Source organism: Sceloporus occidentalis, unplaced genomic scaffold (assembly GCF_023333645.1).
Source record: "Sceloporus occidentalis isolate IW3139 unplaced genomic scaffold, rSceOcc1.0.p SCAF_1, whole genome shotgun sequence".
NCBI lineage: Eukaryota > Metazoa > Chordata > Lepidosauria > Squamata > Phrynosomatidae > Sceloporus > Sceloporus occidentalis.
Genome location: NW_028316981.1, coordinates 180832898 through 180860115, shown reverse-complemented (window position 1 = coordinate 180860115; position 27218 = coordinate 180832898). Strand labels below are relative to the sequence as shown.

The window sequence follows — 27218 nt, the reverse complement described above, 5'->3', positions numbered from 1 at the left end:
CAATGAGGAAGGCAGTGTGTAAGTTGTAACCTAGTGCAATACTTCTAATGTTAAATTGGGAAGGCTGGAGATTCGAGTACCATGCCATGCTAAGGCACCACCGTCCTCCAATCTCCTGCACCTTTTTGTTTTGCTGTCAGTATTCTGTCATACCACAGCTGCCCTACATTAAGTAGTCAAGGGATAAATTCACCCCAGGATCTAGTAGTAGGTCGCTACTATGGCAAGTGAAGACCTCCATGCCATTCTTCTCTCTTCCGCCCACCCTTTTTCCTCCTTGTTTTCACCTTTCATTCTAGAAATGTAGCCTTACCCCAGTCACTGAAGGAGAGCTCTCCTTTCCCTGACCCACTGCCCTTGTGATCAGAGAATTGGAGGAATGTTGAAAGGAATTGCAAATAAGTCTGTGTATACAAAGCCTGCCTCTCTCTCTCTCTCTCTCTCAAAGCATTTTTGAAACTAACATAAATAGTATTGTTTGACTCCAGCCTAAGATTCACAAAGGGGACAGGATGGCGCCTGTCAGCCTCCTTCGCCCTGCTGTCCCTCAATATCCCTTTCCAACTTTACCAGGCATTTTCTCCATCCTAGAGCCTAGATCTTACTCCTTTCTTGCTCCTGGGAATTGGGGGCTTCAGCCCCTCCTGACCTTTTTCACCTTTATTTTTTCCTTCCCTCCTTCCGGACCCCGCATTCCCAACACGTTGCCTGCCTCCCCTCTAAACCGCCCCCCAACCCTAACCACCAGATCCTGACAGCGCTGGAACGCGACGCAGCCTGCCGGAAACACAAATTGAGGCTGAAGCTTGAACAAGTCATCACTCTCGTGTCTGGAAATAGCTGAGAGTACTGAGGGGGACGGGAGGGAGCAAGAGGGAAGTAGGGGCACGCATCCCGAACCGACGTATCCGAAAAAGACTCTACCTCCAACCTTGACTTGGGGTCCCACCAAGGGTGACGGACTTGACATTTTTAAAAAAACCTCCCCGCGGGCAAGAGACGCGTGTGACCTTTTGCCCTCACGAGGCTGAAATCCCGGGGGGCTACAGACAGAGGTCGTGATGCCCCTTCCCGGGATCTTCAGCCCAGAAGCAATAACAAGCAGCCTGTCCTCGTCTCCGAATTGGGAGAGGCAACTCAGAAATGAGCAGTGAGGTTGGGGCACGGCCAGATATTTGCCCCCCCTCAAGCTGGCAGCTAAATGGCGATCCCTCACCCACCCACCCCAAATGTTTGTGGAACCTCCCCTTGAACATACAGACCATCCCCTCGTCCCCCACTCCTTGTTGGTAGCTGGTGGAATCTGCCCTTGTTCTGTTTTTGGTAACCATGACAATTGGATATTTTTAATCCTTACCTGGCAACACCCCCTCTCCTGTTCACCCCCACCCCACCCCACCTGTTGTGCCCTCATGGGGTGCAGTGCCTTACTCATTAATTTATTATTGCATCTTGTTAAGATTATTGGCTGTAAATGATTCCATTCCCTGGGTGTAGAGATTTCAGTGTAAAAAACTCCTCCATTCTCTCTCCTCTCCCCCCCCCCTCCGCCCCCCTTTCATTCTTAAGAGTCTGTGTAAATATTTGCACTGCAGCCTGGAGGGATTCAGTCCCCCCCACTTCTTCTTCCCCCCCTCTCCCCGGAAAAAAATAAGTGAAGTGAAATAAAATAAATTTTAAATTTCCCCCGTCAGGGATTTAAGGAATTGATGTGGGGGTGTCCCGCAGCTGCACGGGCTTTTTATTGGTTCATTTTATAATTAATTTTTCTTTTGCTAAATAAAAGCCTGGAAAAAAAATATTTTCTTGATATCATGGTTCAGCAGGAAGGGTGTCGGTAATTCTACGAGAAACAAATCGGGGATGGGGGGGAGACACTGGCCCTATAGTTATGGAGCTATTTCCGTTTGTACATTTTGACATTCTCCTGTATGTGACTGACCAATGTATTTTTCAGTTCTGAGTTGCAGCTAAAACTCTCAGGATGATGCCTTCTGTTTTGATATAGGTTAAAACTTCCTGGCTGTATTTTCTTTTTTTCTTTTCTTTTTAAATGCTGCTTCCAGCTCTTTACCCAGGAAAATTCTTTACCTAGAAAATTCTACCCAAGCCATCTCTACTGTGCTGGTTTTTCTCTTTGCACGGATTGTACGCAAACACTCAAAAAATGTGATCCACGTGCCAAGATTTTGTCACCTTAGCGTTGTGCTACCTCTTGCTACGGGATATCAAGACTCCAGAACAATTTTTGTCTGGAATTGCCATCTTTCGTTCGCTTACTTTTTATAGGAAATCCAGATGTTATAATTGACAGATCATTGCATTCCAGTGGTTTTTCCAGTGCTGTCATCATCGTTCCTTTTTTTAAAAAGGCGTGATTTGTGTAAAGATGGTGCTTGCAACAGCAGCTGATTTAATGTGGATTGGCACAATATTGTTTTGGCTTCTTGGAGCTACTGTGTGTTTAATTAGTAGATTCCACAGCATTTGTACATTTTATTTATTTTTGTTCAGTGCGTTAGCTGCAATACTGAGTGACAGCATCTTAATTACCCCTTAATCAGTCCATTGTTCTTCCTTGAAAAATGGGAGGAGATTTAATTAAAGTTTGTTCTCATATTTTAAAAATTGTATTTATTGTATAGTGGTGCTTTCTAAAGAACATGGTTAGCACATACATACCAGGAACAAGAGCTGAGTAAGGGACACTTAAGAAGCTAGTCCTCAGTATGCCACTGATCTGAACAGGCAGCTGCAATAGGCAAAATCCTTAAAAAGGAAACTTCTTACCAACATTGCAGAGACTGGTAACACTAAAGAGCTCTAGTGTGGAAGCAATCTGCATATTTTTAGTGTCACCGTATTTTGTTCTTGATTACAAAGGTGGAGGGTTCTACTTTGTGGTTCCTACAACTCTGAATCTATAACATTTTTAGAATTTGCAGCTGTTTATTTCTTGTTTTTAGAGTTGTTGCTTTGTTGACAGTTCGGTGTCCACTGAACAGAAAATACTCATTGTTGCCTTGACACCTACTGCTTCAGTTCATTGGGAGCATCGTGGACAAGCTGGATATTCTCTTAATCCCAACTCCTCATTGACCAGGTGCTTTGGACATATCTCCAGACCATTTGTGGGAAATGATATCCATCTTAAGTTGATTGGCTGAAAGTAGGACATGGGCAACTATGCCAAGGAGTAGACTTGTTGGAGTCTAATTGTTGTAAAAGTCAGCCACAAAGACAGTGGCGACCAAACAGTCTCTGGCAAGAATAACCACTATATACTAGAATTAACCTCTTCCTCTAAGTGTGGCCTATGCCAAGGAGTCTTACCATACAACACAACATTTAAAGAGTGCTTCAGGGTGAAACTTTTATCATGCTGTTGTCCTGCCTCCATTGCAGAATTCATAAGAATTCACATGCCATAGCCTTCAGTTTTTAACCATCCCTTGTTTTCTGTTTGTTTTATTATTTTTCTTACAACATATACACACACGCCGAACCCGTTAAAGAGCCAGCATGGTGTAGTTGTTTGAGCACTGGACTACAACTCTGTAGACCAGGGTTCAAATCCTGGCTCAGCCAAGTAAACCCACTTGGGCAAGTCACACTCTTTCAGTTTCAGAGGGTGGCAATGGCAACCCCCCTCTGAAGAAACTTACTAAGAAAATCTCATGATAGGTTCACTGCCTTAGGCTCTCCATAAATTGGAAACAACAACAACAACAACAACAACAACAACAACCTACCTGTTAATGGCGGTAAGAATCATGCAGTTGCTTTTTGCTTGATTAGCACTAGAAGCATTCTGTCTGGATGCACCCAGAGATCTGGGGCAGTTATAGGCCTTTTTGCACTACACAGTTATAGTTATAGGATTCCGCTTTTAACTGCCATAGATCCATCTTAATGTCTGGGATTTTTAGTTTCTTGAGTTATTTAGAATTCTTAGCCAGAGAACTTTAGTGCCTCCACAAATGACAAAACCCAGGATTCCATAGGATGTTACCATGGCCATTAAAGTGGATCATGGTGCTAGATAATTTGAAACTGTACCTTCTGCATGAAAAGTCAGAGCAAAGCTGTGAGCTTGTTTATAATGGGAGGAAGAAAGGGTTACCTCCACCCCCACTTTTGTGCATACACATACACACACACTTGCTAGATAGGGACAAAAAGATGTGCTCTATGCATAGAGCAGTCAGCTCTTGAAATACTCTGGTAGCTTGACGGAGACCTGCAGTAAAGCTATCTAACTCAGTTAGGCTGGGGTGGGAAAACTGTGGCTCTTGAGATATTACTATTGGTCATCCTAGGAGCTGATGGAAGTTTCAGTTCTGGCAGGCTAAATGGTCCCCATCCTTGACCTAAGCAATGGAAAATAAGGAATGGCTTCTCCCTATGTACTACTCCCCAGCGCAGTTGGCTGGCAATCTTTTGCAGAGTTTATTTTGGAGATACTGCCATGTTTCTTTCTTTTACAGTTATATGTAGACTAGAGAGTGCCATCCCAAGACCTTTTGCTTTTTCATGTCCAAAAGCTGACTGTAGTGGCATTTGACTCTGACTTCAAGGCTGGTAATGGGTTGATGTCCACCACTTTGGCCAAATGGCAGGTTAGCTTAGGGGACTTAAGCCATGTGACATACAAAGTCCTGTCCTTCAGGAATGGAGCACAGTAAGGAATTATTATTATTATTATTATTATTACCCTGCCTCCCCCACCAGATCGAGGCGGCTTACAGTCAGAATAAAACACAATATAAAACACATCATACAGTTATAAAAATATATCCCATTATTCCCTCCCGCCCACCATACCATAAAAGTATCAATAAAAACAATCAGACAAACAATCAAGAGAACGATAAAGAGATGGGTCATTTTGGGGTGTTCTACACAATAATCCGCATTCACAAAACCAAGTGGATTAATCAGGGAAGGCCTGTCAGAGGAGATCCATCTTGACAATCTTCTTAAAGTTGTCAAGATTATTAATATTTCGGATCTCTTTTGACAAGCCATTCCATAGTTTGGGAGCGCCAGATGAAAAAGAAAGGAAGAACCGCCAGGAGGGAGAGGATGCTCAGCTTTTGCAACCCAAAGTGATACCATGACTTTGCCTAAGGCCATGAGGCTAGGCTCTCCATTTTGTCCAAAAGTGCATGTTTTATCAGAAGGATTATCAGAGAAGAGGTAAACCTAGCTTTCCATTGCCATTTAGGCTTCTCAGTTGTGGTCAGGCAGAGGGGAGGAAACTAAGATCCTGAAAGAGTTTGAGTGTGTCGTACTCTAAGGGCAGTGTTGTTTTTTAAAGCATTTAGGTTTGGTGCCCTTGGAGTAGGAAGCAATTGGTGTCCTCCGAAGGAGGGGGACAGTTGAAGTGTTTGTTTTGGCCTTGAGAGATTTTTTTTTTTAATCTGTTATTTAGGAGTGGGCCCAGGGGCTGTACTGAAGCACGCATTATGGGTTCCCTAGGCATTTGTGGCTGTCTGATAGAGAGGAATGGCTTGCGCATGCCTGTGTGCATGTGTGTGTGTGTTTGATGTGGGAGTGAGGCAAACCAGCAGCGCCCAGGAGGGGAGGCAGCTATGAGATAAAAGGGAAATGTTTGGTGGCAGTTTTATGAATAAGTCATGGGCACATCAGGGGCCTCATTAGTGGAAGCTCTGGGGTGCTGAGTAGCTGGGGAGGGGGGCTGCGCGGATTGTTTGTGCCTCCGAAGCATCAATGTGACTTACAGAGTTAAGGGGTTTTTAACTGTCAGACAAAACTAGAGAAGTGAGGAGAGAAGAGTTGGAGATCAAAAGTGCCCAAGGGGGTTAAGATACTACATATTATAGGGCCTGTCCTTTCTCAAATGTATGCTGGATGGGAAAGTATAGGATTCGACTTTGTTTCTGATTCTGATGGGTTATGACCCCCAACTGGTACCTATTTCCCAAGGGTGGACCCAATTTTTTCTTCAGAGTTTATTGGTCTCTATTTTGTCCTCACTGAAGAAGAAGCTTGCAGTTTAATAAGCAGGGAACCTTTGTTTTGCCAAAGGCCACATTCTTAGAAGTTAATCTCTCAAGAAGAGCATCTGCTAGTGGTTGGTGAAGCAAAGCCACCAGTAGCCAGGGAGAGAAAGAATACTTTTGGTAGAGATCTTAACTGGTTGTAGAGGGCTGTTGAAAAGAGACCAGGTTCCCCATCCCTGGCCTGTGCAGGCATTGCATAAAACTTGCCATTCTCTAGCTTTTATCTCTCCCAGATCTTTTTAAAGTTCTCTTTCTCAGTGAGCAAAGGGAAAACTGAACACTAAAACTCTCAGACATAAATATAAACATACATTTTGAGCATATAGTTTGTGTGTAATCATGACCTTTTGCACCGTGCTGACTGCTTAGGTTACATTTGATAACCTATTACACAACAGTTTTATAAGAGATCTGTGTTGGCCTACAAGATACCAGATCCAACCTGCTATTGGAAGCTAAGCACAGTCAACCCTGGTTAGTACTTGGATGGGAGACTACCAGTGTATACTAGGTTCTGTTGGCTGTATTTCAGAGGAAGGAACTGGCAAACCATCTCTGAGGGCCCATACAGACAAAATAAAGCTGCTTTGGCTCACTTTGGAGGTGTCTGTTTAAAGGACACACACATCTTAAAAGGGCAGTAGCTGCACCAAAGCTCCGATCCAGTCCTTAGTACTGGAGCGTTGCTTTGGCATGACTTCTGGCCTCTTAGGACGCATGCAGCATTTAAACAGCATACCTCCAAAGTGACCCAAAGCAGCTTTATTTTGGCTCGATGAGTATGCCTTTAAAAACTCTGTGAAATTCATGGGATCACCATAAGTCAACAGGTGACTTGAAGGCATGTGCGTGCACACACGCACACACACGATAACTATCTTAGTTCAGGACAATAACAGACATGACAGAGTAATCAGCAAACAATGAGTAGAGAAATTATTTTAACAATGTGTTCACATTGAGTGACTACACAACTACACAAGTAAAGACCCCTTATTTTGAAAAAAGAAGTGTAGAAAATGTCTCCTTCTGCTTCCTCTGTTAAATCACAACTTGGCAAATTTGAAAGATCTGGGGTCAATTGGGATCCACCAGGGATCTCACACTGTGACATTAAGGCAAATCGAACTTTTCTGAAGTTTCCAGGAGCACAATTTTTCATTTTCAGTGTGTAAAAAACTTATTTTGATGGGCTTCTGGGACAGCAAAAATGGTCTCTGTGTGAGCCAAAGGTCATGTTGCCTGCATCTGTCTTGAATGCCAAAAGATACAGAAACTACATATGATGTGTGCTTGTGGATATGATCTGTACAGCATACTGAGATAAACAGTTGGTACACTAATGGGAATCTGGACAACAGAACCATCTGCTGACTGTACATACCTATTCTCCCTTTGTCCGCACTCCATCAGAGTTGAACATTAGGTCACTAGTGAGTGACCTCCCTGCTTGTACATCTCTCCAAAGGGCTCTGTCTCTTTCCCCAGGACCAAAATAAGTCAGAGAATTAATCAACCTCTGTAGCATTAGGAGATTAAGAGTCTTGACTAGGTGGTTCTGCAGCAAACATTGTTTAGCAGAAACCAGAGGTGTTTTTGGTTCCCAAGGTGCTGGTTGCTTTCTAATCACAAAGCAGAACTTGGAAAGCTATTGCAAAACTAATGTGTGAGGGTTATTCCGTATAGGTTTTCAAGAGAAAGTTGTGTTAGTCTGTTCCATCATAAAGAAAAATAGTGGGGGTGGGGTGAATCTAGGATTAAACGGTCATATTACACATGTCACAGACTCTTAATTTCAGAGGATGGCAATGGAAAACCCGCTCTGAAGAAACTTGCTAATAGAATCCAGCGATAGGGTTTTAGGGTCACCTTAAGGCCACCATAAGTCAGAAATGACTTGAAGACAAGCAACACACATGCGCAGAAACACTAAATCAGACTTAGAGGTACTGATAGATTCTATCTTTCCCTCCACTCCCTTTTTATCATTTCTCCTTTTTATTTTTATAAAACAGCTTATTTCTCATGGGTTGCGCACTTGTTGCTTTGAAATGATGTCTCTCTGTGTGTATGCTTAAATCATTCAGAGATAACAAAAAAAAAAAAAAAAAAAAAAAAAAAAAAAAACAACTCCAAAATGGCTTCACCCAAAATTCACCCAAAAGTAATGCTTTGAAATAAGGATGAGCCATTTCTTATTAGACCCCAGATCCAATCATGTTAGAAATTGTGTTTCCCCCTTCCTTAGCCCCCCACATATATATACACACACATACCCCTCCAAAATTATTACTTATCATACAGTGGGCCCTTGTTATACGCTGGGGTTTGGTTCCAAGATCCCCCATGGATAACAAAATCCGTGTATGCTCAAGTCCCATTAAATATGACATACCAAAATTGTGTCCCTTATAAAAAATGGAAAATCAAGGTTTGATATTTGAAATGTATACTTTTTTTGAACATTTTCAATCCATGTATGCTTGAATCTGTGTATAAAACATCTGTGTATAACAAGGGCCAACTGTATGTTAAGTCCAAAGTCTGAGTATGGAGGGAGGAAAAGGGACCACTCCCACCCCCAGTAAATGGCATAGAGATGGAGCCAAGAAAAGAAGTCACTGGTGCTCCTGAGTTTTCTTACTCTGGGGCTTTAAAAAATGGGAGGAGGGTTGTAAACGCTGTATGCACATCTCATCCCCAGCTAATTCAATCTGGATCCATCAGCCTTGACAGCGCGGCCCACAAAGGGCCACTCAGGGAAATGAAATGCCCAGTCCCATTAAACTTGCTCCACTGACAGGCAGCAGCTGAATCCAGCTATTGCCTGGTGTGTAACATCCCTCTCCCTACTTCATCTCTCCCCAACTCTTGTCCATCCTTCCATCTATCTTTGCCTTTCCTCAGCGCTTGTTTTGTTCCTCTTGCTCAAGGTCTTTTCCTTCCTCTCCTCCACCCCAAGCCCTCCATGATATAATCCTTGGTGCTGGGAGAATTTAAACTCTTCTGCTTTCTTTGTCATTCCCAGTGACAGTTCTCCCCCCTCCATTTCTCCACTACGTCTCCCCCCTCTCAAGATTATCCCTTATTATGGGGAAGCAGCATTTCTGCCTTTAATCCCACGGGAGCTGTCTAAATCCATCCTCCTTTGAAGTTATTCTCTACTACACAGCTGATGAAGCCTCCTGCCTCCTGGCAAAGCAAAACCACGCCTTTGCTGGAGGCCAGGCTGTGCCCCGAACCTTCCTTGCAATGACATGGATTGCCTCTAAATGGAACAAATGCCCCCCAAATATACATGAAGTACTCTTCATTCCCTGTTGAGTTAAAGGCCAGCCGCCCTTCACCCTACATTTTGTATTAATAGGCTGCGTATCGGCTTTAGCACATCGCACTAGAGATTAACCCACAAAGCAAACTATGTGTGGCATGCACTCAGATATTTCCACAGACATCAACAGGGGCATACCCCTGTTTGTGCAGCAAAAAGCACTGCTGCTCCTCAAATAAATAGCCACCCTTGCAGATTCCTGAATCTCTACCTGCTTGATGTGAAATATATTGGAATTGTTAAATCATTCCATTACAGTTTTGGTTGGTAATCACAGATAAACAAGTTTATAACATGGCCGTAATACCAGAAGACCAATGCCACATATTAATGGAGTGGTGTATCTACTCCAGGTTTTAAGCAAGGGTTCAAAAAGAGCTCTCCATGGTACTAAACTCTATTCCTATATCAGTTCAGCACCTTGGGGAGATCCTTTAGTACTATCAGAAATGTAGCTTAGTACTGTCAGAAACCCAAACCTTAAATGATTTCACCATCCCATTGACAAAGATGCTACTACTGTCTGAGAGGGACAGAAGAAGTTAATATTTCTGCTAACCTCCTGATGCCCCATGTTGAGACTCTTTGTAGCTTTGTCTTCCCTAAGCCATCGTCCAGAATATGCAAAAAGGGATGAGTCCAAAATCAGTGTTAGTTGGGCTGAGGATGAAAGAAAGGAAGCAGTGTGCTATCATTTGCATCCATGAGTGCATATTCCTTTGCACGAGGATCCAGAGTAATCTTTCCAGTCAGCCACACCTGACATAACTGCTAGAAACTCACCGCTTCCCCTGAAGGTAAAACAGAGACAATGCTTGGTCAAGAAAAGAGAGGAGAAATCAAAACGCTCCCTGGGATGGGTGGTTGTGGATAGATAGGTAGTTGAAGATGCTTATGAGACATACTAGGCCCTCTTTAGCCTTTGTATTGCTTTTCTGCAAGACGTCAGCCAGACTTTTACCAAGAGTTAAGTAGCACTCTGCCATGCAGTAGAGGACTTAGTTACAAGTGGGTTTCCCATCTGTCAGCCGTGCCAGACCTCCCACACTACATCCCACTACTCACTTAAAAATGCTCTGTTGTTGACCCTCCTCCAGCCATGGTTTGTCTGGTTTGTGGGGAAAAGGGGGTGAGAGAATCCCACCACTGACTCCATCCATTAACCTCAAGTCGGCTGCTTGCCCATAGAGGGAGATGAATCATTAATAACTGGTGGTAGCAAACGGTGTCAGAGGTCTTTGTGTTGCTCCTTCCATCTGCTACAGTCATGTGAGGGTAAGCAGACAGATGAGGATGAATACTAGACCCTAAGTATCCTGTATGTAGTAAGTGCTATGAGGAAGCTAAATCTGGAGTTGAAGAAAGGTTGGGTTAGGTAGGTGCCATGGTACTACTCAATAGCTGGGAAGCAATAGGATCTAATAGACTGATTGATCTGTTCTCCAAAATGGCACCATTCCATTAGGAACACAACCACCAAAAAGTTTTTCAAGGGCAGAGTTATAGACTCCTGTGATGTTAGCCAGCCAACAGGCCGGTTGTATTCTTCCATCCTTCCCTATTTGCATGTTTGAAAATCCCAAGCTCTAGCTAGGGAACTCAGCCATGCTGCTGATCTCAAACACTACCATCATTTGGAAGAAATATTACAAATTAATATTGTACTTTGCTGGTTGGGAATGAAGAAGTTCCAGTTATTTTTACACTGAATGCATATGTCAGTGCCTTTGCTGTTTTTGTTTGTTTGTTTGTTTTGTGAGAAAGGTGTTTAACTCAGGATTTGCCAGAATTAGTCAACATGTTGAACTGCAGAATGTGGCAGTGCCAAAAAGCACTTGAATATTATTTATGTGAATGGCCTGCACTGATTTATAGCTACGTGGATGTGAGTTTTAGTTTAGTAAATGACTTAAATAAATTCAAAAGGACATAAGAAAAACTGAATAGATTGAATGATATAGCCAGATGATGGGGTGTGGGAAAAGAAATTTCCCCAAAGGCAGAGGTGTTTATCTCCTTTCTACAAATGCAGGAGTGTGGCACATAAATGGGGCTCCCTAGGAAGGGAGTTGGAGTAATGTTAGGGCTACAATACAGAAGGGCACACTCCCCAGACTGTTGTTGCATGTGGCTCTACCTAATTGCAAAAGCCATCTGTACCATTAATCAGTTTTGACCTCTGACGGGAGCAGTCTGACCCTAACTCCTGACATCCTCCAGGGAGAGAGCGGGAAGGAGGAAAAGATTAGTATCCCTGCACACTACTGACAAGAGACCCTGCCATCATACCTGAGAGAATGTGGCCATCCATTGGAAAACTCTTCCCCTACCTTTGCCTTGGGCCAGGGGCGGGCAGAGTGTCGTTCATGCAATGCTCAGATCTAGAACATGGCCACATAGCCCAAAATACTCACAAAAAACTATGGATGCCGGCCATGAAAGCCTTCGATTTCACACTCATATTTGTTTTTGTGCCCCCAGCATCCCCCCTACCAATTCTCTCTCTCTCTGTTCAAAAATGCCCTCTAGGAAGTGTGGGAGGCTTCTTGCCATATTTGCCGCCTATTGGACCATCCTAACCCCAGGAAAGCCCCCCCCCAAAAAAAAAAACAATAAGTGACTTCTGATCACTTCCTGTTGCTGAAAAAGTCATCTCCTGAACCTTTTGCATCCATGAACCTTTTGCTGAAAAAGGCACCTCCTGAACCTAAATGGTCTAGGGACTCCCAAAACATGATGAAAGCACCCCATGCTACCTAGAGGGCATTTGGGGAAAACAGTCAGTTTTGATTGTTTGAATAGGTGATTGATTGACTGAGTGTAAGGCAGGGTGCAATGGAGGGGCATGGCTCCCCAAGGTCTCCAAGGTGGGCTCATGTGACCCCCTAGCCTCCCCCAGTTGCCTACTCCAGCCCTAGACCCAGCAGTGTATGGTTCTGCTTTGAGATAAATAGGCAGCCAGAGACCAATAAGCAGTTTTCAAATTTTATAAGCTGTGGATTTTGACTGGAAGAAAACCCCTGTGAAGGTTTCTACAGGTTACCATAGCTCTGTAATAGCATACCTGATGGTTTGGATGCAAAAGGTACCATGCACAATCGCTGATATAACCAGGTAGCCAAAGACATTCTGAGTTTCTAGATGGAGTGGGAGAACCAGTCTGGTGTGGTGGTTTGAGTGTTGGGCTACGACTCTGGAGACCAGGGTTTTAATTCTCACTTGACCATGACAAAACCACTTGGGCAAGTCACACACTGGATCTCAACCTCAGAGGAAGGCAATGAGAAACCCTCTCTGCACAAATCTTGCCCAGAAAACCCCATGATAGGTTCACCTAGGCTCAAATTGGAAACAACTTGAATGCACACAACAAGATAGGTTGCGCTAAACACGGACCTCGGATGTTCCTGGATTGCCATTTCCATGAGCCCTAGCCAGTGTAGCTAATGATACGGGGTCATGGGAGTTGGAGTCCAGCATCTCTTCCCGGCTTCCCGGCTGGTGCCAGTCAAAGACCACACTCCTGAGGTAGTTGCATGGATTCTTAACTCATTATAAGACAGCTCCCTTTGTTTCTAACCAGCAGAATTTTATAGGCCTGGTAAATATATTTACTTCTTTAATGTACAGTCATAATTGGATGAGGATGTGATACCCAGAATAATTCTGGCTGAGCCATTTTTTGCTCTTGGTGTGGGTGTGCAAGCTGTCGCAGCATGTGTGTACATGCCCTGATGCACCATGCATACAAGAGAGGGGCCTGTCTCTAGCATGCACTGTGAATGCAAGTTCAAATATACCATTTTGCTAGTGGCAGGGGGTGTGAGATAAAGGCACCCATTTAATTCTAGGGATGTAATGTTGTAGAGTATCATATTCTAAGGCAGGGCAGCCTGTGGTCCTGCAAAAGATAATGGGTGAAATTCCACCCACTCCAGTGAACCTGGCCAGTGTGAGATATGATAGCAGCTGTAGTTATACGGTGTCTGGGTTGGATGGAGACACAGCATTGGAGAACCACAGGTTCTGTGTGTCTGTGTGAGTGAGTGACAGGGCCCAGGGCAGGGAGCAGTTTTTGCCCCGTAGCAGGCTGTGTTGCCAGGTTTTGGACAAAGATGAGTGGAAAACACACCTGAGTAAAAATCATGCCTGGTTTTTACTTCTGTCACAGGATTATTATTAAAAGGGTGGTTCAATCAGGCTTTGTTGCTATTGTGTGCCTTCAATTTGTTTCCCACTTATGGAGACCCTAAGGCAATCCTATCACAGGATTTTTTGAGGCTGAGGCTATGTGAATTGCCCAAGTGGGTGTCCACAGTTGAATGGGAATTCGAACCCTGGTCTCTAGAGTCATAGTCCAGTGCTCAAACCTCTATGCAGCACAGGATTCGGTAGCTCTACAAAAAAAGTTAATTTGCCTCATAAGCCACATTCCCCTACTACATGCTTTGAAGAACACCCTGGACTTGTTTTGAATCAGCAAGGAAATATTCATGCCAAAAAGGCAATGGGTAGAGTCTCTTAGCCATTAGGCCCTTTCGTAAAGCAACAACAAAAAACACTGATCTCTGAGGGAACATAATCAGGGGTAACCATGTTGGCCCTATCGCAAAAACTATATAAAATCCACAAAACAGTGATCTTTTAATTAGGCCAACTACATTGCACACAATACATCATGAAAGCTTTCAAAGCTTCACTGGCTGCTTCTTTAGACAAAGATATTAAAAATCATACAGGAGACAAAAAGTGACTATGTCAGACTCACAGGCCTATCTTTTGTTTCAGATGTTACTTCTATTGTCACTAAAGAGGGTCAGGAGAGATAGTAGTGCAGGCAAAGGCTACTCCCTTTATTGGCCGTATGTATAGAGATTGGGGACAAAGGATATAGTAAAAGCCAGGTAATAAAATTTCAGTCCCATTAGCAGCAGCAAAGTAACTTCCATTGAGATTCAGTCCTATGCAAGCAGTTAGCCTTGCAGAGGACAGAGATGGCCTGGATCTCAATAGAAGTTACTTTGCTGCTGTTAATGGATTTCAAATGTTATTGCCTGTCTTTTATCTGCCTATATTGATAGGTCTTTTTAAGTTATGGATTTTGCACATTAGCAAGCTGCATCTCTGTCCTCCTTTACTTAGCAATTTTGTCTGAGAACCTAACAAAAAGGAATTAACATTATAGGTTAACATAATGGTAATTTCCATTTAAGCATCTAAATGCCCTAAAGGCACTAGATACTGTCCGATCTTGGAAGCCAAGCAGGTCAGAAGAAGGAACCAGCAAAAGCACCTCATAGTATTCTTTACCTATGAAATTCATGGGGTTGCCATAAGTCCCATAGACTTGAAGGCGCGTGCACACACACACACACGACACCAGATCCTGTCTGAATTGGGAAGCTAAGCAGAGTCAGACCTGGTTAATGCTTAGATGAGAGACCCCTAATGAATAACAGGCTCACTAGACTGTATTTTTAGAGGAAGGAAATGGCAAAACCACATCCTGAGTGCTCCTTGCCTAAGAAAACCATATGGCGTTGCCATAAGTCGACGGGCAACTTGAAGGCACATACACACACATGAATTTTCACATCTTTGCCTGATGAGAAGGATGTGAAGCTTTGAAAGCTTACATGAGGTCATTTTGTGTTTCTTAGTTGGTCCGATAAAGGTATCACTGTTTTGGATATTGTTGTATTATATTCTGAGGGGTGGCTTAGCCAAACTGTGGGCAAATAGTTACCAGCATAGCTGAGGAGTGTGAGTGCAAAAGGAGTGAGAACATTCCAGCTTTGATTGACTGTGTTGTCCATCATCCTGCAGGTGTTTCGAGCTGCTCACATTTTGTAACATAGCGAAAAACTGGCTGAAGTATATATACCGTTGCTTCTGGATACACACATCACTAGTCCGTTGGATCTGGCTCAATGACCGTTGTTAAAATTGGGGTGAATGCTTTAGGGGGGCAAGGAATGGGGCTAGCTATATAGCCTTATTTCCCATTATCTGGGTCAATGTTGCAAAGAATGCCTTCCGTAACATCCCAGGATGGCCTTCAACCCCATCTGCAACAGAGGATGGTGGGCAGGAGTGGTTTGCTGTACGGTTGCAGCATTTCCCGAACTGCCATGCTTTGTGATTCATGCCACCGCCAGTCACTGGTGTCCATTAGTGGCTGGCAGCCCCACATAACATTTTATCAAGAGGGAAAAGCGAACTGAGGAGGGGGGGCATCAATCCCATCCAGGGCCTGTCACAACTACCCTTCTTTCTCTCCCCCCCATTTGGTGATTTCACCCGCCAGCCGCTGCTAATGGCCTCGTAAATGAAATTTTATTGTTTCTGTCTCAAAAAAAGTCCAGAGAGAAAAAGAGCCAAGATATAAATCCAGGGGAGGTGGGGAGGGACAGTGATCTCAGAATGAGGTTGAGAGTGGAGGAGTGGGAGAAAAATGGAAAGGAGGAAGGAAGGGGGTTGATTTTTTTCCTCAGCCATCAGACATGGCTCCTTTGAGGAGAGTGAATTAAGAACCGCCGTCTCATTCAATTCAGAAAGCCTAGAATCTAAGAAATATAAAGGAAGGGGTTAAGGTGAAATCAGAGTGGAAACATCATTTTCTTTTGGGGGGCAAAGTACAGGAGGCCTCAAGTTAGGCCCCAAGTGGAAACAGCCGACTTTGCGACATCTTTGCTCCTTGGCCTGCAACGTCTTCCAACCCACGGAGCACCACTCCAAACCCCAAAGAGGCTCGGATTACCACAGCCGCAGTTTTAGAAGAAATAACAGTCTTGGCAATCCAATGGGAAATGCAAATCTAAACCAGCCAGAAACTGGGCTGTTATGACAAACTTATCCCAGCCTGGAATGAGCAAACATTTCACTACAGTGAGATGGGTAAAACAAAAGCAGACTCTCTGGCTCAGCACAAAAATGGGTGCCTGTAAAAACTGGGGGTGAGAGAACTCCTAATGGGTTTGGGATTTTTGATCCCTCGGGGTCAGCCAAAGCAATGATGTCAACTGGATGACTCAGGGTGACCAGATGTCCTAACCACAAAGGAGAAAAAGGCTAAGAAGCACAAAATGTAGGAAATTCAAGAAAAATGTAGGACATGACAACGTAAAAGCTGAAAACATTCTTAGAAATGGGGATTCATGCTTCTTATAATGGAAAGTATTTTGGAATTCCTCCTGGACAGGAGATTGAAATGGAGGACATGTCTGGGAAAAGATGGCTGTCTGTCCACCTTAGGATAACGCCTAGGCTTTCCTGCTTTCCCTGTTTATCTGGTTATTCTTGGTCTATTTCTGCACAAAGCTGCACCTCCATTTTGCCTCTGGTACCTTTACTGTTCAACCATTCAGGGACAGGAGAAGCCTTTCCACAGGGCTGGGCATATATGTCATTATTCTACCTATTCTGGTGCTATGTATGCTATCACAAACTGGAACCACTCATGCTGGGGCTTCAATGTTGCATAAATATATGAAGTGATGTTAGGATACTTACCGTACACACGTGTCTCAAATGTTGGTCCTGAAATCAGAGAATGGGGAGTTGCTGACTTCACAATCATACTTATCATTGTGGTTCTTTATTTTTAAACCAGGCCCCTAATACTCTGAAGACATCAGATCCTGTCTGGTCTTAGAATCTTAGCATGGTAAGGGCTGGGTAGTATTTTGATGGGGGATCACCAAGGAATACCAGGTGCTATAAGCTGTGTTTCAGAGGAAGGCAATTACAAACCACTTGTGAGTGTTCGTTGCCTACAAAACTTCTATTAAATTAATGGGGTTGACATGCAACTTGAACACAACCACACACCTACCCCTTTGAACCATACTTGGACTGGATGGCATTTGATGGGCTGTCCAAAAGGTAGGACTCAAGGCTAATTTAGGAAAGAGACTAGGAAGGAAAAACAGCAGTGGAAGACTGACGTTTACAGTGGGGGGAGAATGGGCAGATGAAGACAAGATGAAGAGCTGCAGAGCTGAAAGAAAAAGTCAAAGTGTGGTACGTTAATATAACTATACCCTTAAGCCATCTTGAGTCCTGAGCATGGAGAAAGATGGGATGCAAACCCATAACACCAGCCAAATTTTTGGCTCCAGGCCTCTGGTGTAGTCCATACAAGAGCCATTTCAGAAGGAATTAACAGCATGTAGAAAAAGTGCTGGAGAAATGGCCAGATGGTGCAGCTGGGAGACGTGTGCTCCAGCGAGCGGGCCCTTAAGACCGGGGTCCCTCAAGGAGCCATTCTGTCTCCCATGCTATTTAACATTTACATGAAACCGCTGGGAGAGATCATCCGGAGACATGGGGCGCGGGGTTATCAGTACGCTGATGACACCCAAATTATCTTCTCTATGTCTCCGACTGATGCAGTGACCGGGGATGGCGTCTCTCCTCTCGTGGCCTGTCTAGAGTCAGTAATGGGCTGGATGAGGGAAAACCGACTCAAACTTAATCCAGAGAAAACGGAGGTACTGGTGATAGGTTCCCCTGGTCCAGGATTGACGGTGGTTCCACCAGTCCTGAACGGGGTCACGCTCCCCGTGAAGGACTCCGCGCGCAGTCTGGGGGTGCTTCTTGACTCGTCCCTTCACCTGACTGCTCAGGTGAATGCGACGGTCAGGAGTACCTGTTATCAGCTTCGGCTGATTCGCCAGCTGCGCCCATACCTGGCCCAGAGGGACCTTGAAACTATCGTACATGCTCTGGTAACTTCGAGACTGGATTTCTGTAATGTACTCTACATGGGGCAACCCTTATACCAAACTCGGAAGCTGCAAATGGTGCAGAATATGGCAGCGCGGCTGGTCACTGGTGTCCCCAGGACCAGCCATATAACACCTGTGCTTAAAGATCTCCATTGGCTGCCCATCCGCTTCCGAGCTCAATATAAGGCGTTGGTTATTACCTATAAAGCCCTAAATGGCTTGGGCCCAGGTTTCCTGAAAGACCGCCTCTCCCCGTACATTCCGCCTCGCACCCTCAGAACATCTGGGCAGCAACTCCTGAAGGTGCCTGGGGCCAGGTTGGCTGTTACTGCCAGAAGATCTTTTTCCACAGCTGCCCCAGCCCTTTGGAATACGCTGCCCACGGAGCTCCGCTCATCTACCACCCTGGCCCAATTTAGGAAGGGTCTCAAAACCTTCCTATTTAATCAGGCATTCCCCGACTAAAATATCCTATGGGCCTCCCACCTCTCTCGTGGCCGTGAGGTGGGGCCAGGGGGCTTTTTATTTTATTGTTTTTAAGGATTGTTTTTATGTTTATGCTTTTGGCTGTTTTTAACTTTGTTGATGTTTGCACTTTGGTGCACTTGTGAGCCGCCCTGATCGTTTGGAAGGGCGGGGTATAAATAAAAATTTTATTTATTATTTATTATTATTGGAGGTGGTGCCACCAAATGTCTCAAAATGATAGTGAACATGCTGTTTTCATTTTTAGTACCTTTAAAGCCACTCACTTTAAAACCTGGATCTGTACAAATTTTATTACAGATAAAATGAGGTGTCATGTTATGTTAGAATTCATTTTATGTCTGGTTTTGGCCAGAGGGATGCCCAAAGCCACTGAGAAATTAGAAAGCGAAATAAAACAATGAAATACCAATTGCAAACAAATTGAATTAAGGGATTAATACATTTATTGGCAGAAAAACAAGTGCAAAAAGAGAAGGCTAGAACAGCAAAAGCTGTTGTTATGGCTTCACTGTACATGTGTAAACATGCATTTGAAATATTCAAACTTTTTAAAAATTTTATATTTTTAACATAAAACATTTTTGCTTAAAACTATTAATTAGTGGACATCACATCATTTCTCAGTCAACTGTAATTCATAAACCAAGTATGTAAAACTGACAGGCATACTGGAAACCCAGAGGTGAAGTGAGGTGATACAGGAGATCCATTTCTGAAAATGATTGCTCTGATCTATCATGTCTCAGCTACATGTAACTTTCTGTTGCTGCTGTTGTTGTGTGCCATCAAGTCTTTCCGACTTATGGCAACTCTAAGGTAACCCTATCACAGGGTTTTCTTCCAGGAGTGCAATTCTTCGGGGATGAAAATGTACAGAGGAAAACAGTCAGTGGAGTGCAAACCAGGCTGCACTTGACTACCGTTTTTTAATGTATCAATGAGATTAAATGAGTCTCCACAAAAGTCTTTCACTTTCTGGTCTTCTGCTGCATTCTAGATCTGACCCAGAAGTGTCTCCAAGTTTGAGGAAGCCAACAATCATTATAAACAGATGTCCTTTTCTTAGCACAACCAGAAGCTGTGAGGAGCACCAGATCTGCATTGGCACTGGGTGTAGTGTTGTGGTTCGAGTGTTGGACTGTGACTCTGGAGACCAGGGTTCAATTCCCAGCTCGGTCATGAAACCTAGTGGGTGAGCGTGCACATGTTCTCAGACTCAAGGATAGACAATTGAAGCCTCTTTTGAACAAATATTGGCAAGAAAACCCCATGATAGGGTTGCCTTAGGATTGCCCTAAGTCAGAAATGACATGAAGGCACACAACAACAAAACTAGAAGCAGCCATTTTAATTTTTAACAATACTTCAGAACTGTAATACATTCAGGGGATTGTGGGTTTTTCAAATGACCATTTTCTAAGAATTAAATCCTCCTCATGTGGACTTACAGCCTTCAACTGTCTCAATTTGGCAAGGACAGAACAAACTGGTGCTCTGTAATACCACAGTTTTAGCCACTTTTCAAATGTCCCAGCTTCTCTCTTTTTCCTTCTTTGTCCTCTGCTTACTTCAACTGCTGTCAATTGTGTTCAAAGTGCAAAAGTAGCTTACTCTCAGCAATGGGAAGAAGTGAGGAGAGGGAGGGGGTCTTGCCCTTCGCAGTAGGCTCAGGCAAAAGCAAACTGCTGCAGCCTCCCCTGGTTTGTGTTTACTTCCTTGGTAGCAACTTTTGCCATCTTGACCACACTCTGATGCTCCCTGGTCATGCATGCCCCTGTTTTCCTCTTGTTTTGTTATTGGAGAATATGTGGGCTACCTTTTATTCTGACGGACTCCAATGCGCAGAAGCTTCGATCCTGCTGCCAAGGAGTTGCAAAGAGATTATGAATCTTTCGCCCAAACTCTGAATGACCTTGTGTGGTAAGGAGGCTTGGTGATTTGCAGCTAAAACCCACCACTAACCCTCCAGTTCCGCTCTTCCGGCCGCCGCCGAACCACGAACGCCATTGCCACACTTCCCTGCTTCATTAGGCCTCACCTTGTGGGCTTCTACCAGCATTAATAAAGCCTTTAACATTGTTAATTGCTTCTCTGCCTGAGAAGAGGCTCGGGGGCAGCGGTTAGAGCGAAGCGAGTGGCTGTTAATAATCCTGCTTGGAACATATTGCCTGGGCTATAGCAAAAAGAAGGATGAGGGTGGGAGGTGGATGGCAGGGCCAAAGATTCTGGGTTCACCCAAGCCCAAATCTGGGTGGCATCATGGGATACCAAGAAAAAGCTATGGTACATGGAAATAGCATTCCTACGTTTTGTCACTGCTTGCCATGCAATACATGGAGCCTTCAGGACTGCGGTCACATGCAGCACCCTCAAACCGTATTGCATTTTAGTTAGAATTGTGGTCCGTGTTCCCCATGTGGTGAATATCCCACATACTCAAGCTTATACCTCAGCGTGAATTCAGCTGGAATAATTGCACCTTGGCTTTTTGAGGTTTTTTTTATAGACTCCAGCCTTGGCAAGAATCCCAACTTCAATGTAAGAAACACTGAAAGGATGGTGGGGGGAGGGAGAAGCCAATAACGCTAGGTCCAGCTCTGCCATGAGGCAAAGAGAGGAGGAGAATATGGGACTTTCCAGATCTTGGATTACACATCCCATGATCCCTCACCACTGGGCATGCTGGTTTACGGCTGCTGGGAATTCCAGTCTGACAACATCTTGGAGAGCTGCGCTGTCCCTCACCCTTGTAGGTAGAGACCACTGTCTCAGACAGCAGGGAATGGATTGTATGGAGCTGCAATGAAGGAGAGCTGCAATGATGGAGGCCATAGTTGTGCATTTTGCACAACCCCACTTGCACCCCTTTTGTTGCTGTTGTGGGCCTTCAAGTCATTTTCAACTTATGGGGACCCTAAGGTGAACCTATAATGGAGTTTGCTTGGGAAGTTTCTTCCAAGGGGGTTTGCCTTCGCCATCCTTCGCGGCTGAGAGAGACTTGCCCAAGGTCACCCAGTGGGTTTACATGGCCGATCCAGGATTCGAACCCTGGTCTCCAGAGTCCTAGTCCAACACTTACATCACTACAATTCCTTCCTACCTCTTTGGCTATGTGGCTGTCATTTTTAGGAATTAGTAGTCAGCTCTGGTCAATTATGGGAGTGGTTTCTGGCTGTTTGAGGTGGTGTGGGGAAACAGCATTGTAAGACAAAATGTCACCCTCTAAAGACGTATTTTTTCCATCTGTAAATCCCTTTTTTCCAATCAAAATTTGGCAGGGAGAAACCCATTAGCAGCATATGTCCTCGGTACCAGATTCAGCTCACATGGCTCCATCATTCCCAGCCTCCTGCCCATAGTCTTATTCTTTGCTTCAGTCAGCAAAATAACTTGAGCCAGTCCCACAAGAAGGCATAGTACTCATTATTTTGTATGCATGTGCAAATCAGGCCTTGTTCGGCAGTATGCTAAGACATGAATCCTATTGTTAGCTCCAACAAGAGTAGACCCATGGAATCAATTAAACTTACATTAAAGTTAATGCACCAATTAACATTGATTCAATTGGTCTACTATGGTTGGGATTAACAGGATTTAGGCCTAAATCTTCCCTCCCCAAAATCTAGGTTGGGGCTAGTAATATTTTAAGCGTGGAGTTGGGAAACATGGGATTACTCTCCCTGAATGTCATCTTCATTCACTTATGCTCTGTTTTGAACAGTATCCTAATTAAGTGGTTGACTGGTGCAGGCGCCTTCTGAGCTGTTATATCAGCCTGCAGTAGGAGGTAGTTTTTTAATCCCACCACCACCAGTGAAATAGTTATTTGCATATAGTAATATGAACATTAGAAAAAAGGGTTAGCATAAATACGTCCTTGTTATGCCAAGAGCATTTGATGAATAAGACTATACAAATTTATGAATAAGACCATCCACAAGCAGTATAAAGCCTCATCATCCAAAACTCCAACCCCTTAAACTAGTACCGATAGGAAAGTTCATATATATATTGAAGTGATAGAAGAAGCTTGTGCGTTGGGACTAACATTGGTGCATGCGTTTGAATGACAAGTTGTGAGCAAATGTAGTTGGTACTTAATATATAGCAGCCAGCACAGTATAGTGGTTTGAGTGTTGGACTATGACTCTGGGGACCAGGATTCAATTCCCAGCTCAGCCATGGAAACTAACTGGGCGACTTTGGGCAAGTCACACTCTCTTAGCCTCAGAGAAAGGCAAAGGCAAACCTCCTCTAAACAAATCTTGCCAAGAAAACCCCATGATAGGTTTGCCTTAGGGTTGCCATAAGTCGGAAACAACTTGAAGGCACACAACACACAATGTATAACGCTTAATGAAATCACACAAGGGGCTGCTCCTAGGTCTCACATTTTAGCCCATAAACCTCAGGGCTTGGCTCAGTCTTGAACAGGCAACTTTATCTACAAACTATAGCAGAAACAGTTCCCCACCATCAGCCACACTCAGCCAGAACAGGAACAGGCTGTACTATGTGTGTGCTGATATCCTACATCTGGGGAGGCACTGGGCCCATTCAGAGATATTCCTCCCGTGGAAGAACTCTGCATGTACAATTAATTCAGTATATTAGTCAAAGTCTTGGACAGTGACAAAGCCGCTCCCTCATGGCACAGTCAATCATCTGTATCCATGGGTTCTTTATCCATGGATTCAAGCATTCACGGCTTGAAAATATTCCAAAAAGATATCAATTACAAAAAGCAAATCTTGTTTTTGCCATTCCGTGTAAAGGGACACCATTTCACTGTGCCATTGTGTTTAATGGAACTTGAGCATCCACGGATTTTGGTATCCACGGGGGTCCTGGAACCAAACCTCAGCTGATATCAATGGCCAACTGTACCTGGGATGCATGGCCACAAAACACAGCAGCATCTGGGGCAGGGCTGCCCCACATGGCCCTTCTTCACACTTTGCAGCCTGCATAATGTGTAGTGACAAGCAACAGAATGCAGCAATAGCCTGAAACAATAAACTATTATAGCTTCAGGCTGTAACTGGGAATGCTTTTGTGTGCGTGTGTTTTAAAGATGATAGGCAAATATCCTGAATAGACAGATTCTGTGTCAACCTTCTGCAACCTACAGGAAGCTTTTAAAGCATTTTAACATGGAAAGCTACATCATAAAATGTTCATGCCAGCTTTCCACCATCTCCTCCTTCTGCATGTGTGAGTCCATCTTGGATGGTGTACGAAGCCAATTCAATTGGGTAGGTGGGGGGGGGGAACCCCACGGCTGGCCCTTTTTCATTAAAAAGGCACCTCCCGCTCTTTCTTTCCTTAGATCCCTTATGGGATGGTCCTCAGGGAGCACCAGCAATGTTGAATACTCGCCTCAAATACAAAACCAGTCAAGATCTAGGCCTCAGACAGTTGTACTCCACCCTATGTCTGCCTGTAAATCTTCAACCTCGACATTGCCCCCTCTCCGCCTCTGGGTAGAGAAGGAGGGGAGATTATAATGCGAATTGGATAGAAGTTCAGAGCAGCCTCATAAAGATTAATTACGATTAGGGGGCTTTTAGCACATTAATCGTGTACAACACTGGCATTTTATGCCAACTCCATCTTCCGCCAGAGGGGGAAGGGGGAAAGGATGCTGCCTGAATGCCTTGATCCTCACAATTAAATGTGTGTGTTGGGGGTAAAAGGAGGGAGATGGGGAGAGGGATGAAGAGTTGAGATTCCTGGGTTCAGTCGGCTGCTTTAAGAGAATGGAGAGAAATCAGTTTGGTTGAACCAGAGGGAGCACAGAGTGGAAGCCAGATGTCATGAAAACCATTAACAGTAGACCCAGCAAACAGCCAGACAGTCCTAAATGCCTCCTGCCTGCGCCACTAAGCCCCAATATAAATTCCAGTTTTTAGTATCTTATAGATTATTTTCTTCCCTCCAAAGAAACAAGACCCTCTGGACCACGCTTGACAACCCAGTTCCTCAGACCTAAGCCAGGTGGCTATCATCACTCTCTGTGTCTCCTTCCCGATTCTTTTAAAATTTCTTCACACTGAAGATATGGGAGTGAACAGTAGTCGCTAATAAACATTGCCAGGAACCACCAAGAGTCCATTTTGGAAGCAGAAACGCCTACACTTTATGCCCCCCCCCCCCCCCGCCAAGTCCCCAAACACCCCTGCAGCTGGAGTTCTTGGGCTGCTGCCCTATTGCAGAATTAATGCTGTTTGACACCACTTTAATTGTCATGGCTCCATCCGATGGGATTTGTATTTTGTTGTGGCACCAGAGCTCTCTGACAGAGAAGGCTAAATATCTCACCAACCTACAAATCCCAGGATCAAGCCATGGCAGTTAAAGCAGTGTCAAACTGCATTAATTCTGCAGTGTAGATTCGTTGTTGTTGTTTACCACCTTAAAGTCTATCTCGACTCATGGTGACCTTGTGGATGAAACTCTCCAAGACTCCCTCTCTTCTGCAACTCTGTTCAGGTCCTATAAATTCATACCTGTGACTTCCTTAAGTCCATCCATTTAGCACATGGTCTTCCTCTCTTCTATGGCTTGGGCCCAGGATACCTGAAGGACCGCCTCTCTCCATACATTCCGCCCCGCACCCTCAGAACTTCTGGGCAGCAACTACTGAGGGTCCCAGGGGCTAGACTAACCTCCACAACGAGGAGGTCATATTCCATCGTCGCCCCGGCCCTCTGGAATATGCTGCCCATAGAGCTCCGCTCGGCCACCTCCCTGGCCCAGTTTAAGAAGGAGCTAAAAACCTTCTTGTTTCAATCTGCATTCCCTGAATGAAGTTCCAGCTGGTCTCCCCCCCCCCCCCCCCGACGACAATGGTGATCGGCTGATGGTGTTTTAATTTTGCTTTTAATATGAATGTATTGTATTTTTATGGTGTTTTTGTATTGTTATTGTGCTGTTCACCGCCCTGATCGATGGAAGGGCAGTATACAAATAAATTTATTATTATTATTATTATTATTATTTACTACCCTCAATCTTTCCTAACATTATTGTCTTTTCCAATGAGTTGTGTTTTCTCATGATGTGGCTGAAATACAACAACCTCAGTTTAATCATATTGGCTTCCAGGGAGATTTCAGGCTTGATCTGTTCAAGGACCCATTTGTTTGTCTTCTTGGCCATCCATGGTATCCTCAGTACTCTTCTCAAGCACCTCATCTCAAATAAATTGACTTTCTTATCTGCTTTCTTAATTGTCCAGCTCTCACATCCATACATGGTAATAGCAAATACAGTCAGCACTCCTTATCCATCTTTTTTTTTAACCACGGATTCAAGCATCCACGGCTTGAAAATATTGTTTTAAGGTATAAATTACAAATAGCAAATCTTGATTTTCCATTTTATATAAGCGACACCATTTCATTGTGTTTAATGGGACTTGAGCATCCACAGATTTTATCCACGGGGGGTCTTGGAACCAAACCCTAGCCTAGCAGATAACAGGACACACTGTACAATGGCTTGTACGATTCTAACTTTTGTGCTCGATTATATATCTTTGCTCTTTAGGATCTTTTCTAGTTCTTTCCCTCCCCATTCATAGTCTTCTGATTTCTTGATCGCGATCCCCATTCAGTGCATGTGCAGCTTTTGTTTGATGGCAACCTGAGAAAATGGGGGCAGATGATAATGTCTGGAGCAGAGCCCTTTTTCACCTTCCTTCCTGAGACCTCCGTGGGCCCTGACCATCTGCCATGGGCCTTTGCCCGTCCCCAGGGACTCCTAAAGAGCCACTCAGGGTGAAGCTGAGGCAATTGATTCTTTCCCTTAAATATGAGGAAGAGGAGGAGGATGACGTAGGGAGGGGATGTGGGCAGAAAGGCTTGCCCTTGCAAAGAAGAGCAAGGTCCATGGCTCCCCAGAGGCCTAGGAGCGCGTCAACAGCTGCTTAGAAGCACTGGAGCGATGGGGTTTGGTGAGCCATTTCTTTGCTGATGCCGAGAGGAGGAGAGACAGGCTATGCCAACCCATGGAGGAGGAAAATGGTCAGAGAGGGCTGGCTGTGAAGGAGGACCCAAAGAGCCCCATTGGAGAAGAAGTGGGCCTTTAGTGCAGGATTCTAGGTCTGGACATTTCTTGCAAAAGAAATGTCCTCCCTCTCCTATTTGCCTCATCTATTATCTATCTATAGTACACTATCTATCTATAGTACAATAACATGCCAAACCCACAAAACAGTGATGCTTTTATGGGGCCAACCAAAATGCACAGTATAGACGCGGCACGCTTTTGAAGCTCCAAGCTGCAGCATGTGTATTGTGTACACATGTTGGGCCAATAAAGGGTATCACTGTTTTGTGGATAGATAGATATATAACACACCCACATATATATTATACAGTGAGAGCCAGTGTGGTGTAGTGCTTTGAGCGTTGGATTAGGACTCTGGAGACCAGGATCGAATCCCAGCCTAATTCCATGACAGAATCAACTTAAGGCAAAAATGACTTGAAAGCACACAACAATATATATATATATATATATATATATATATATAGTCGAAGTCTTTACACACACACACACACACACACACACACACACACAGGGAGAGAGAGAGAGGGAGAGAGAGACTCACACACATGATACAGGGCTCCCAGCAAC

At 44.3% G+C, this 27218-nt stretch overlaps 1 protein-coding gene across 4 annotated transcripts in view; it reads left to right on the top strand.

Annotated features, from left to right (window-relative positions):
• The window catches only part of LOC149322932 (plexin-A3-like), a 106362-nt gene extending 80938 nt beyond the window's left edge, over positions 1 to 25424 (top strand). For 3 of the 4 annotated variants that reach the window (XM_089484968.1, XM_089484974.1, XM_089484980.1), the window contains one exon: positions 749 to 2390. In XM_089484968.1, coding sequence (XP_089341094.1) covers positions 749 to 844 — 96 coding nt within the window. In that variant the 3' untranslated portion in view covers positions 845 to 2390. Of the gene's footprint in view, positions 1 to 748; positions 2391 to 24518 lie in introns of those variants that run through there. The other variant, XM_089484984.1, reaches the window with a different exon arrangement.
• Positions 25425 to 27218: the final 1794 nt, after the last annotated feature.